Genomic DNA, 14,892 nt, shown 5'->3' with positions numbered 1-14,892 from the left:
TTTAATCCACATTCTTTCCCAATGAGCTTTCTTTGTCCCTATACAAAACTCCCCACTTTTCCCTGGGGAAATGATGCTAAGGAAAACTCACAAAAGTTAAATCATGGATTTTCTCCTATTCAAGACAAAACTTCTGGCTATATTGGAGGACAAATTCCTAAAAAAACCTTCTAAAATGGTAGACAAATAGACATATGTGCTTAAATACTGACATAGTTAAATGTAAAACTCTTATGCTTAATGAAAAAGGTTTTGAAAGTGGACTTTTCATTTCATAGGCTCAAAAAGACATGCTTACAGAAGTATTTAAAAAGGATGCTGCTAAGGTAAATAAAAAGATCAAGCGGCTAACAGAAGAGATTGAAGTAATTAAAAATCAAGGACAAGTGTTGTTTTCAGTACTTCCTTCTTTCCTGGGTAGTACATTTGGTTCTGTATTGACTAAGCTGTCACCAGAAGTTATTTCAAGCCTGTTAAGAAAGTTATAGGCTGAGATTTCTTGGGCAGGAAAATATAAAATGGGCTTTCTTTTTTCATTTTAATAGCATAACAGCGTTGCTCATTGTAAAAAATATGTATGTCATGGAAGTTTCATTAAAAATTTTAAAAAATAAATATAATTATTAAAGGATAACAGGACCTTGTATCCTAAAAAGAAAAACTGAATTTTTATTGAATTATTATGACAAATTGGGCTGTTAATTGGAATATAATGAAATTGTTCATAAAAACAATTTGAATGAAAGCTAAAATTCACGGCAAGATAAAGAAAAAATGTGTAATTTGTGCTACAGATGGAGATATTTAAGTTGTGATGAGTCCTTGAATATCAATGAGTTTAGAACAGCAACCACATTTTTTAAATAGCCAAAATAAAAAAATGCTTAATGTTACTGATAATAAAAGATATGCAAAGTAAAATTATGTGGTTCCTTTTTCAGTTGCATAAAGGGCAAGGAAAAAGAGCTTTAATAGCACACTGAGAAACCAAGGCATTTGGGAAATTGAGAGTTGCTCATATTTGCTAGTGTGAGTGTCAACTCTTACAGTTATGTATGAAAAATTAAAATGTAGGTGACTTTTTATACACCAATTGTACCTTTTGTAATTTCTTTCATAGACTTGTATACCCAAGTTGAAATGGTGTGTATGTACTATTCTGTTCATTGCAGGATCATTGTAATGCCAAGGCTTGACAGCTCTTTAATGTAAATAAGAAATATTGAATGTAACTTCAGAGGGTACTCTATAATCAGTAAAATGAAAGGGGGACAAAGCTAAAATTAAAAGAAAAAAGAGGACAGACACTTGGTCTGGAGTTAAGACACCATGTGGACATCCCAATGCTGTGTTGTAGTGACTGGGATTGAGTCCCTTTTCTGCCCCTGATTCCAGCTTCATGCTGCTGTGCACCCTGGTAACAGGTGAGGGCTCACATTATGGGGCCTCATCATTCAAGAGAGTACTGATCAACTGCCTGGCAAGTGCTTGCCAATGATCGCAGGTATTTGGGGAGAGAATCAGAAGGTGAATGGTGTTTCCTTCTCTCTCTGCTTTCAAATAAATAAATGAATTTTTTTTTTAAATTTGAAATAAGAATAAAAATAAAATGAAAGTTGAATGGAATTTAGTCTGGAGTATAAAGTTATTATCTCTTTGCAGGGCTTCCAATTTTTCTCCCTCTGGCTTGCCTCTTCACAGACGCTTCCAGGAGCCTCTTTAGGTCACTGCCTTTTATTCTGTCACCTATCAGATTCTCCTCCTCAGGCATTTCTCTGGAGGGTGCCCATCTGCTCTGATGGATGTCCTCTCCCATTAAACCTAACGTAATGGTGAACAATCTCCAGTGCACTTCTTGTCCCTGGCACCTTGGTCCCTAGTCCACAGTCACCCATGGGACCTGTCTTGCAGCTGCCTGAAATTTTTGCTTCAGAGGCAGTCCTAAGAAGCAGAATGTCGACTAAGCATCATTGTCCTAAGGGGTTTTTTGGGTAAATAGAAAATAAGACTAAAATTCAACTTAAATCTAAAAAGATGTCCTTTGTAAATAACAATCTCATGTACAAAAATTGGTTTCAGCTGCAGTGAGACATTAGGTTTAAGATCACTGCCTACAAATTTTGCATTTTATCTTGCTAAGCCTGTTTTATAACTTAGGGAAATGCAAATGAAAATCATGATGGGCCATTACCTGACTCCAGGTAGAAAGGCTTTTATCAAAGACCCAAATAACAAGTGCTGGTCAAGTGTGGAGAAAAGAGAATCCTTGCCCACTATTGGGCATGTATTGTGGAAAAGTTTAGAGACTCCTCAAAAAGCAAAAACTAGAACCCCCATCCAATCCAGCATTCCCCTCTTGAGTGCATATGCAGGGAAAGGAAGTCAGTCTATGCAAGAGATGCTGCACTTGCAAGTTCACTACAGCATAATAGCTGAGACATAGAAACAACCACAGAGCTCATCTAAAGATGAAGGGATAAAATCCGGCACATCGGCCGGCGCCGCAGCTCACTAGGCTAATCCTCCGCCTTGCGGCGCTGGCACACCGGGTTCTAGTCCCGGTCGGGGCACCGGATTCTGTCCCAGTTGCCCCTCTTCCAGGCCAGCTCTCTGCTGTGGCCAGGGAGTGCAGTGGAGGATGGCCCAAGTGCTTGGGCCCTGCACCCCATGGGAGACCAGGATAAGTACCTGGCTCCTGCCATCGGATCGGCGCGGTGTGCTGGTTGCAGCGCGCTGGCCGCGGCGGCCATTGGAGGGTGAACCAACGGCAAAGGAAGACCTTTCTCTCTGTCTCTCTCTCTCACTGTCCACTCCTGCCTGTCAAAAAATAAATAAATAAATAAAATAAAATAAAATCCGGCACATCTGCACAACGGAACACAAACTAGGAAATTTTAACACCAAGTTACACGTAGAGAAGGCAGCTCTATCAGATGGGGGTAAACCCCCAGCGATTTCCCAAGTCTCCTGTCCTGGGGTCACGTGGGCTGAGGATACAAACGCCTCCCTTCTGGGTCTTCCACAAGCACCTCTGGTCACCCTGATACAGTTCAAGCAAGGGACCATGCACTCTAAAAGTGGATGTATACACACGTGGTCAGACAGTACAGTGAATTCCAACAGCTGAGTAGTGAAAGTGAGAGTAGAGCTCCGTGAAATGTAACTTGGTGAACTCTGGAATATTTGTGTGGTTTTAAAACATCAGGTGAAACTTAGAGGATTCAACTCGTCTAAGGTAAGGGTCTTTCCTCTCTATTCCTCCAAAGCCCAGCAGGGGACAGCAGGAAAGAGCAGGGAGGCAGGGGGGAAGGACCCCACAGCAGTGCCACTGCCAGGGGCTGGATCTGGGTCTCATTCCCAGAAAGGACTTGAGCCGCCCTGCGCAGAAGAGGATAGGATCCGTCATTCTGCATCCCAAGCAGGACTCTGCTGCAGCCCCTGGTGGAAAACCGAGTGGGAGCTGCGCATCCGGGGCACATGTGGATACCTGCCACCTCCTCTGGGCCCCACAGAGACGCTGCACCTAGGGCCGGCCCCCAGCGCCCCCGGGAGTCCTCTGGCCCCCAGCGCCCAAGCCAACACAGAGACAGCGCTGGGGAAGGGAAGGGGGCCTTGGTGACTAAGCGCCATGGTGCACTCACCAGGCCAGGGCGCCGCAGTCAGAAACAAGTTCCCTCTTACACTCTGGTCTGGCTCCTCTGGTCTGGCTCCTCGGGAATCCACTCCTAAGAAGCTGAAAATGAAAACATAGCTGATCACCGCAATAAGGACTGAGGGAGGCGGACAGAAATCAAACCGCACTCATATCTTGCTAGCCTTGGAGATTTGTTGTTGTTGTTGTTGTTGTTGTTGTTACATATTTATTTATTTATTTTTAATTTATTTTTAAGGAATATAAATGTCATAAGTACAACTTTAGGAATATAGTTATCCTTCCCACCATATCCATCCTCCCACCCCTCCCCCTCCTCCCTCTCCCCTTCCCAGTCCCATTCTGCATTGCGGCGCATTTGCAAGTATCTTTGCACACAGAAGACCAACTCCATACACAGTAGAGATTTTAACAGCGTTAGTCAACAGGCAGAAGACAGGTTTGTGGAATCCCACGCTAGGAACATCCCTGGGTTCCCGCAAGTTTCTGGACCGCTCTGCCCCTGCTCCTCACCGATGGAGTCCCTGTCCCTCTGTCCACTGGTGAGCCTTCCGACAGGCAGGGGCTGCCCTTCCACATGCCTGGAGCCACTGCCTGTGTTACAGCGCACATTCTTGGCTGGGTGTGCACGGTGTTCCGGAAGAGCTGAGGCTGTGGGGAAACTAGCGCGGTCATTTTCTCCCGCTGCTTCTGGTTGCTGGAAGTGCACTATTAAATAGAAGGCTACCTATGTGGACACTGTAATAGGAAGCCCTCTTTCTCTCACAGTTGTGCTAATTGAGGGAACTGGTGGAATCTGCCTCTAGGGCTACTTTTTTACCAGGGAAAGGTAGAATCATGTGACAGAGTGCACAACAGACATCGAATGTCACCCGACGTGTCCCCGTAGGCAGACCACTTCTCATGAGGCACCTGGGGATCTAATGGCTGCTGTGAGGAGCCAGGGGCATTATTGCCAGGAATGATTGTGGCTTAAAATATTATATCTAACAGGTGCAGTATGACATTGGGTTAATTGGCCCCTCATACGAATTTCCTACCCAAATGAGATCATAGATTCTTTCTCTTCAAATTCAGTTCTGAGTGCCCTTTGTGTCTCTGTTTCTTTTAAAATTATCTACCAGAAATTTGAAAGTTCATGATCTTATTTTTTTGAGTGACAGTGAGACAACAAGCGGGAGACACACATGCAGAGAAAGACAGAGAGAGGTGGCTGCCATTTACCCATTCACGTGTCAGGTGCCCACAGTGCCACAGCTAACACTGTCAGGAACTCTCTGGCCTCAGCTCACCTTCTCAGCCTGCAAGCTGAGCTTACACAAATAAGAGCAATCAAAGTCATTTGCAGTTTTCCACGAATGCAAAATCTGGTATCCATTTCAAGACTTTGATGGAAACTTCATCTTCTCTCAGATGAGACTGAAAGTGAAAGCTGGGCAAGGTTTCTTTGAAATAGAATTCATGGTGAGAAATGAACTGTCTTTTCTTCTAATTACATCTAATGTTTCTATTAGGCAACCAAACATAGTTCCAGGGACACTTGAATGCTTTTGTGAATTTTTATGTAATAACAGCTTTCTACCTACCATCGAACTACTGTCTGCAGATAAGTTTGAAATATTGATCACAAGTGATTTAACTATGATTGCATTTAGGATGATTCCAGCGGAGGAATGTGTTCATCAGCCTATAGCAGGTTTATATGAAGATACTCCAGATTTAATGGCAGGGCCATTTCAGTAATGAGTCATTGTTTTTTCATCATTTTCTATGAATTATGAATTTCTGTTCACAAATATAAATTATTTTATAGCCACAAAAGTATACATGACATTGGAGAGATTTCCATTTTAAGTAAAAATCATTGATTTCAATAAATAATTTCTAGATTATTCTTATCTATTGGGAGATTCTTTTCAACTGGTCATTTGTTGTTAGATAGATGTTTCACAAGCACCAGCACTGGGCATGGCACTGTTGTATTAGGGTTCACTGGGTACCAAGGAATTAGTGACATACACATAGTTCAGATGAAAGGGCGTCTTGGAATAAGAGATTATACTGACTCCAGGTTTACACAGAAAGCAGGTTATGGGAGAGTTGCAGAGGACAAAAGAGATACTTCAGGGGCCGGCGCTGTAGTGCAGCAGGTTAACGCCCTGACCTGAAGCACCAGCATCCCATATGGAAGCCAGTTCAAGACCCAGCTGCTCCACTTCCTATCCAGCTCTCTGCTATGTCCTGGGAAAGCAGTGGAAATCCTTAGGTTCCTGCACCTACATGGGAGACCTGGAGGAAACTCCTGGCTCCTGGCTTCGGATTGACGTAATTCTGGCCACTGTGGCCAACTGGGGAGTGAACTATCGGATGGAAGTTTCTCTCTCTCATTCTCATTCTCTCTCTCTCTCTCTCTCTCTCTGCCTCTGCTCTCTCTGTGTATCTCAGACTTTCAAATAAACTAATAAATCTTAAAAAAAAGAGATACTTCATCATGCCAGTACATCAGAGGGACATAGCTCAAAAACAAGAGCAGACTGGAACTGGGGCAAATTATTATTGCATTTGTGTGGTAATTTGCTTTACAAATTTCTGCAGTGTGCTGTGCGCATGTAGATGCAGATCCATTTACAGCCATGGGGTGGTCAGTGAACAGGGGAGTTGCCCTCGCCAGGAATACGCAATCACCTGGAGAGTTTGCACAGGAATATCCTTCTTGAAGTGGATAGCAAAGCATTTGCTAAAAGGGTTTAGAGTTGGTAGAAGTAATAGAGCTGTGGGGTTGGAAGTGTGGACGGGTCAGAGGAATGAATAGAATCTGGCTCCCTAAATGAACAAGGCACAAGAACAGTAGACTGAGCTGCTCCTCCTAGTCATGCTGTGTCACTAGCAGTACCTGCTGATTTCCTTCTTCCCAGTACAGAGAGAATCCTGCCCTGATCTGCCTCCTGCACCAGCATTTCTGCTAAGGAACCTCACTGTCCTCCTGTTTCACAGAATGGTTCTCTCCAGGTGCAGACAATTGTTTTGAAAGATCTGATATCCTTGGGGCTGACCCTGTGGCGCAATGGGTTAAAGCCACTGCCTACACTGACAGCATCCCATATGGGCGTCACTTCAAGTCCCAGCTGCTCCACATCCCATCCAACTTCTCCCACACAGGAGACCCAGAAGAGGCTCCTCCTGGCTCCTGGCCCCAGCCTAGACTAGCCCTGGTCATTTCAGCCATTTGGGGATTGAACCAACTGATGGAAAATCTCTCTCTCTCTCTCTCTCTCTCTTCCTGTGTGTGTGTGTGTGACTTTGCCTTACAAATAAATAAATCAATCTTAAAAAATAAATAAATACACAAACAATATAAAACAATAAATATAAAGCATTATAAAATATAAATATAAAACTAATAAATCAATCAATCTTAAAAAATCTTATCTCCTTGCTGTTGTCAGTGTACATGGATATTACAGAAAAAATCCATAGGGGATTTTTTTCCCTGTATTGTAAAGCGCAGGTCAAATATGTGCCTGTGGGAATTTAGGCTTGCCAATTTCTAACCACCAGGGCTACTGACACTACCAAAAGAAGCTGACATCTGCCAATCCATGTGGCTTCCTCAACACAAATGGATGCCAAGGACCAAGGTGAAGTTCGAGAGAGACCCACAGGTGCCAGGAACAGTATAAAGCTAAATCTTGAGGTCAGGGCTTAACTCAAGGGTGACTTGGCCCCCACCACCTTCAAGAAGTCAGGATTATACCTGGAATGACATAGGGTACTTGACAACTTCCATGAATGGGAGTTCTGAAAAAGAGTGAGTCTGAGGCATGGTGCTTCAGCCTTTGCGAAATGATGGAAAAGTGAGGCAAATCAGCATCATTGCCCATTTTTATCCTGTCTGATTCAGCTCAGGTGAGCATAGATCCTGAGAACCAGCTCCTGGCCCGTGGCCCTATTTGTGAATATGAAGAGAGATTCTTGAGGACAGAATATGGAATAAAATCAGTATCTACTAAAAGAAGACTTTATGAAATAGTGAGAGGAGGCAAGATGGCAGAATAGGCAGGGAGCACACTGATAGTCCGGGGAGAGACAGTTTAATAAAAGTGGAGACACTGCAGATTCAAGGAAGAGTAGGGGAGGAAACAGGAGAAGAAACTCTTCCGGAACGCGTGATTCACAGTGGACCTGCATGGAGAGCGTGGGAGCCCACAGTTCGGGACACCAGCGGCATACTCAACACACCAGCGCTGGAACGCGAGGTGAGCCGAACCTCAATAGCCTGAGACACCGGCAGGCAAGCAGAGAGAGGAGACTAGAGGGAACGACCCCCGGGGGGTGGGGGGAAGTTCACCAGGCTAACTGGAAGAGAGAGAGAGAGAAAAAAAAAAGTGAGTGGTATGGACACGGGTTTCTCTCTCTCCGCTCACCTCTCAAGGACGAGCAAGACAAAGAGCAGGTGCCATCTTGGACATACGTCATAAGCAGAGCGACCTCAGGTCTGCACCGGCCCTGAGCCTAGCAGAAAAACCTGACTCTGGGCGGGGCGAATTAACAGGAGATTAGGACCTAGTAAATTTGTGGTGCTACTGAACTGAGACTGTGAAAAAAGAGACGGTGGGGGAGAGAACTCACAGAATTCACGTGAGTACTCTCCAGAGACGTTACAATTCCGTAACTTTGGCAACCCAGTGGGAGACTGAAGGAGAATCTGAGCCCACCCTGAGGGCAGAACAGATTCCCTGTGTGGTCCTTGGGAAAGAGCTTCCGATCTCTGGCTCCTGTGGGTATATCATTTGCCTGCTAACTACCTCCAACTTCGATCAGCTGTGCGGAATTACTTCCCTTTTGAATCAAAGAAAGAAAGAAAGAGAGAGAGATCTACCACGCCTAACCTGGGAGTGTCACCTTTGGCACACCAAACAGAGCTCTCAGGCCACACCCATCTCAAGCCTCTAAGGCTCCATCAAAAACAGACAGTCCACTTAATCTAGAGTCATAGTATAACAAGAAAAAGCACCACAGTGAAGAAACCAAATATCTCCAATATGCCAAAAAACAAATGCAAAAACCGAGATAATAAAAACAAGGAAGTCACCAAGACGCCCCCAAATGAAAAAGACACCCCAATTCAAGATTATGAAGATGATGAGTTAGAAGAAATGCAAGAAGCAGATCTCAAAAAATTGATAAGAACATTAAGAAGTTCTCAAAAACAAATTCTTGAACTACAGAAATCCTTAATGGACAAGATAGAAAATCTCTCTCTTGAAAATGAAATTTTAAAGAAGAATCAAAATGAAACGAAACCACTAGTACAACAGGAAACTGTGATAGTGACGAGAAATCATAATGAAGTGAAGAATTCAATAGATCAAATGAAAAACACAATAGAGAGCCTTACAAACAGAATGGGTGAAGCAGAAGAGAGAATATCGGAAGACAGAGAACAGGAAAGGATACAGTCAGACCAACGAAAAGAAGAGGAAATTAGAAATCTAAAACATATTGTCAGGAATCTGCAGGATACTATTAAAAAAACCAACATTCAGGTTCTAGGAGTTCCTGAAGCATGGAGAGAGAGAAAGGATTAGAAGGCCTTTTTAGTGAGATATTAGCAGAAAATTTCCCAGGTTTGGAGAAGGACAGAGACATCCTAGTACAGGAAGCTCACAGAACCCCTAATAAACATGACCAAAAGAGATCCTTACCACGACACGTTGTAATTAAACTCTCCACAGTGAAACATAAAGAAAAGATCCTAAAATGTGCAAGAAAGAAATGTCAGATTACTCTCAGAGGATCTCCAATCAGACTCACAGCTGACTTCTCAACAGAAACCCTACAAGCTAGGAGGGAATGGTGAGATATAGCCCAGGTACTAAGAGAGAAAAACTGCCAGCCCAGAATATTATATCCTGCAAAGCTATCATTTGTGAATGAAGGTGAAATAAAGACTTTTCATAGCAAAGAGAAATTGAAAGAATTTGTCGCCACTCGTCCAGCCCTGCAAAAGATGCTTAAAGATGTGTTACACACAGAAACACAGAAACACGGTCATCAATATGAAAGAAGGTAAAGGAAGGAAAGCTCACAGCAAAAGATCACAGGGAATTCAAAGCATATATTAGAACTTATCTTTGGCAAATAGCAGGGCAAAGTTACCACTTATCATTAGTCACAGTGAACGTTAATGGCCTGAACTGTCCAGTTAAAAGACACAGATTGGCTGATTGGGCTAAGGAACAAAACCCATCTATATGCTGCTTACAAGAAACACATCTTTCCAACAAAGATCCATACAGACTGAAAGTGAAAGGCTGGAAAAAGATATACCATGCCAACAGAAATGAAAAAAGAGCGGGTGTAGCCATCTTAATATCGGACAACATAAACTTTACCACAAAAACTGTTAAGAGAGACAAAGAGGAGCACCATATAATGATTAAGGGATCAATTCAATAGGAAGATGTAACAATTATCAATGTATATGCACCTAACTACAGGGCACCGGTTTATCTAAAAGATTTGAAAAGGGACGTAAAGGGAGACTTAGATCCCAATACAATAGTACTGGGGGAATTCAATACTCCACTCTCAGAAATAGACAGATCAACAGGACAGAAGATCAACAAGGATACAGTAGATTTAAATGAAACTATAGCCCAAATGGATCTAACAGATATATACAGAACTTTCAATCCTACAGCTAAAGATTTTACATTCTTCTCAGCAGTACATGGAACATTCTCTAGGACTGACCACATACTAGGCCATAAGGCAAGTCTCAGCAAATTCAAAAGAATTAGAATCATACCATGCAGCTTCTCAGACCATAAAGGAATGAAGTTGGAAATTAGCAACTCAGGAATCCCTAGAGCATACGCAAACACATGGAGATTGAACAACATGCTCCTGAATGAACAATGGGTCATAGAAGAAATTAAAATAGAAATCAAAACTTTTCTGGAAGTAAACGAGGATAACAGCACAACATACCAAAACTTATGGGACGCAGCAAAAGCAGTGTTAAGAGGAAAGTTTATATCAATAGGTGCCTACATCAAGAAATTGGAAAGGCACCAGATAGATGAGCTTTCAACGCATCTCAAGGATCTAGAAAAACTGCAGCAAACCAGACCCAAATCTAGTAGGAGAAGAGAAATAATTAAAATCAGAGAAGAAATCAACAGGATTGAATCCAAAAAAAAAAAACATTACAAAAAATCAGCCAAACGAGGAGCTGGTTTTTTGAAAAAATAAACAAAATTGACACCCCATTGGCCCAACTAACTAAAAAAAGAAAAGACCCAAATCAATAAAATCAGAGATGAAAAAGGAAATGTAAAAACAGACACCACAGAAATAAAAAGAATCATCAGAATTTACTACAAGAACCTGTATGGCAGCAAACGGGGAAACCTATCAGAAATGGATAGATTCCTGGACACATGCAACCTACTTAAATTGAACCAGGAAGACATCGAAAACCTAAACAGACCCATAACTGAGACAGAAATTGAAACAGTAATAAAGGCCCTCCCAACAAAGAAAAGCCCAGGACCAGATGGATTCACTGCTGAATTCTACCAGACATTTAAAGAAGAACTAACTCCAATTCTTCTCAAACTATTCAGAACAATCGAAGAAGAGGGAATCCTCCCAAATTCTTTCTATGAAGCCAGCATCAGCTTAATACCTTAGGCTGAAAAAGATGCAGCATTGAATGAAAATTACAGACCAATATCCCTGATGAACATAGATGCAAAAATCCTCAATAAAATTCTCGCCAATAGAATGCAACAACACATCAGAAAGATCATCCACCCAGACCAAGTGGGATTCATCCCTGGTATGCAGGGATGGTTTAATGTGCACAAGACAATCAATGTGATACACCACATTAACAGACTGCAGAAGAAAAACCATATGATTATTTCAATAGACACCGAGAAAGCATTTGATAAAAACAACACCCTTTCATGATGAAAACCCTAAGCAAATTGGGTGTGGAAGGAACATTCCTCAATACAATCAAAGCAATTTCTGAAAAACCCACGACCAACATCATATTGAATGGGGAAAAGCTGGAAGCATTTCCACTGAGATCTGGTACCAGACAGGGATGCCCCCTCTCACCACTGCTATTCAATATAGTTCTGGAAGTTCTAGCCAGAGCTATTAGGCAAGAAAAAGAAATTAAAGGGATACAAATTGGGAAGGAAGAAATCAAACTATCCCTCTTTGCAGATGATATGATTCTTTTTTTAGGGATCCAAAGAACTCTACTAACAGACTATTGGAACTCATAGAAGAGTTTGGCAAAGTAGCAGGGTATAAAATCAATGCACAAAAATCAACAGCCTTTGTATACACAGGCAATGCCATGGCTGAAGAAGAACTTGTAAAATCAATCCCATTCACAATAGCTACAAAAACAATCAAATACCTTGGAATAAACTTAAACAAGGACGTTAAAGATCTCTACAATGAAAATTACAAAACCTTAAAGAAAGAAATAGAAGAGGATACCAAGAAATGGAAAAATCTTCCAGGCTCATGGATTGGAAGAATCAATATCATCAAAATGTCCATTCTCCCAAAATCAATTTATAGATTCAAGGCAATACCAATCAAAATACCGAAGACCTTCTTCTCAGATCTGGAAAAAATGATGCTGAAATTCATTTGGAGACACAGGAGACCTCGAATAGCTAAAGCAATCTTGTACAACAAAAACAAAGCTGGAGGCATCACAATACCAGATTTCAGGACATACTACAGGGCAGTTGTTATCAAAACAGCATGGTACTGGTACAGAAACAGATGGATAGACCAATGGAACAGAACTGAAACACCAGAAATCAATCCAAACATCTATAGCCAACTCATATTTGATCAAGGGTCCAAAACCAATCCCTGGAGTAAGGACAGTCTATTCAATAAATGGTGCTGGGGAAACTGGATTTCCACGTGCAGAATCATGAAGCAAGACCCCTATCTTTCACCTTACACAAAAATCCACTCAACATGGATTAAAGACTTAAATCTACGACCTGACACCATCAAATTATTAGAGAGCATTGGAAAAACCCTGCAAGATATAGGTACCGGCAATGACTTCTTGGAAAACACCCCAGAAGCACAGGCAGTCAAAGCCAAAATTAACATTTGGGATTGCATCAAATTGAGAAGTTTCTGTACTGCAAAAGAAACAGTCAGGAAAGTGAAGAGACAACCGACAGAATGGGAAAATATATTTGCAAACTATGCAACTGATAAAGGGTTGATAACCAGAATCTACAAAGAAATCAAGAAACTCCACAAGATCAAAACAAACAACCCACGTAAGAGATGGGCCAAGGACCTCAATAGACATTTTTCAAAAGAGGAAATCCAAATGGCCAACAGACACATGAAAAAATGTTCAAGATCACCAGCAATCAGGGAAATGCAAATCAAAACCACAATGAGGTTCCACCTCACCCCGGTTAGAATGGCTCACATTCAGAAATCTACCAACAATAGATGCTGGAGAGGATGTGGGGAAAAAGGGACACTAACCCAGTGTTGGTGGGAATGCAAACTGGTTAAGCCACTATGGAAGTCAGTCTGGAGATTCCTCAGAAACCTGAAGATAACCCTACCATTCAACCCAGCCATCCCACTCCTTGGAATTTACCCAAAGGGAATAAAATTGGCAAACAAAAAAGCTATCTGCACCTTAATGTTTATTGCAGCTCAATTCACAATAGCTAAGACCTGGAACCAACCCAAATGCCCATCAACAGTAGACGGGATAAAGAAATTATGGGACATGTACTCTATAGAATACTATTAAGCAGTCAAAAACAACGAAACCCAGTCATTTGCAACAAGATGGAGGAATTTGGAAAACATCATTCTGAGTGAATTAAGCCAGTCCCAAAGGGACAAATATCATATGTTCTCCCTGATTGGCGACAACTAACTGAGCACCAAAGGGGAAACTTTTTGAAGGGAAATGGACACTATGGGAAACAGTGACTTGTTCAGCTCTTGTCCTGACTGTTGATGTACAATGTAATACTTTATCCATTTTAGTATTTTTTTTGTTCTAGTACCATTGGTTGAACTCTGTAATTAACACACAATTATTCTTAGGTGTTTAAATTTTAACTGAAAAGTGATCCCTGTTAGGAATTTGAAAAACATTATGTTGAGTGAAATAAGCCAATCCCAAAGGGACAAATACCACTTGTTTTCCTTGATAGGTGACAACTAACTGAGCACCAAAAAGGAAACCTGTTAAAGTGAAATGAACACTATGAGAAACAGTGACTTGATCAGCCCTCACCCTGGCTGTTGATGAGCAGCTTAATATGTTATCCCTCTTAGTATTTTTGTTTGTTCTACTTAATACTTTTTGTTGAATACTGTAATCAATACACAATTCTTCTTAAGTGCTGAAATTTAACTGAAAAATGATCACTGTTAAATATAAGAGTGGGAATAAGAGAGGGAAGAGATGTGCAATGCGGGACATACTCAAGCTGACTTACCTCAAACAGTAGAGTTAGAAACATACCAGGGGATTCGAATTCAATCCCATCGAGGTGGCATGTACCAATGCCATCTCACTAGTCCCAGTGGTCAATTTCTGTTCACAATTGATCGTAATCATAGGACTAAGAACCAAAGGGATCACATAAACAAGACTAGTGTCTGCAAATACTAGCTGACAGAATAAAAAAGGGAGAGAATGATCCAACATGGGAAGTGAGATACACAGCTGACCCATAGAATGGCAAATGTCCTAACAGCACTCTGGCCTCAGAATCAGCCCTTAAGGCATGCAGATCCGGCTGAAATGCCCATGAGAGTATTTCAGGCATGGAAAGCCAAGACACTCTGGGGGGAAAAAAACCTAAATGAAAGATCTCCGTGAGTGAGATCCCAGTGGAAAGAATGGGTCATCAAAGAAGGAGGTACCTTTCTCTGAAGGGAGGAGAGATCTTCCACTTTGACCATGGCCTTGTCTAAAAATGATCAGAGTCAGTGAACTCAGGGGGCTTCCATAGCCTTGGCAGCTCATGACAAGAGCCTAGGGGATTACTGAGGCCATAAACAAGAGTGTCAATTTGTTAAGTCAACAACAGGAGTCACTGTGCACTTACTCCTCATGTAGGATCTTTGTCCTTAGTGTGCTGTACATTGAGATTTAATGCTATAACTAGTACTCAAACAGTATTTTTCACTTTATGTTT

The 14,892-nt window shown here is 41.8% G+C and overlaps 3 protein-coding genes across 5 annotated transcripts in view; 2 read left to right on the top strand and 1 right to left on the bottom strand.

The window, feature by feature from the left end:
• LOC138850611 (guanylate-binding protein 3-like) overlaps positions 1–1,626 on the top strand; it is a 65,037-nt gene extending 63,411 nt beyond the window's left edge. For both annotated transcript variants that reach the window (XM_070078105.1, XM_070078103.1), the window contains one exon: positions 279–1,626. In XM_070078105.1, coding sequence (XP_069934206.1) covers positions 279–488 — 210 coding nt within the window. In that variant the 3' untranslated portion in view covers positions 489–1,626. The remainder of the gene's footprint in view (positions 1–278) is intronic.
• Positions 1–14,892, bottom strand: part of LOC100346985 (guanylate-binding protein 7) — a 178,907-nt gene that overhangs the window by 1,590 nt on the left and 162,425 nt on the right. The window contains exon 11 of the mRNA XM_070078100.1: positions 3,642–3,733. Coding sequence (XP_069934201.1) covers positions 3,642–3,733 — 92 coding nt within the window. The remainder of the gene's footprint in view (positions 1–3,641; positions 3,734–14,892) is intronic.
• The window catches only part of LOC100347754 (guanylate-binding protein 3), a 216,319-nt gene that overhangs the window by 106,787 nt on the left and 94,640 nt on the right, over positions 1–14,892 (top strand). The gene's annotated exons all lie outside the window — the stretch shown is intronic.

Source organism: Oryctolagus cuniculus, chromosome 7, assembly GCF_964237555.1.
Source record: "Oryctolagus cuniculus chromosome 7, mOryCun1.1, whole genome shotgun sequence".
Taxonomy (NCBI): Eukaryota; Metazoa; Chordata; class Mammalia; order Lagomorpha; family Leporidae; genus Oryctolagus; species Oryctolagus cuniculus.
The sequence above is the reverse complement of the archived record's forward strand: the minus strand, read 5'-3'. Positions and strand labels throughout refer to the sequence as shown.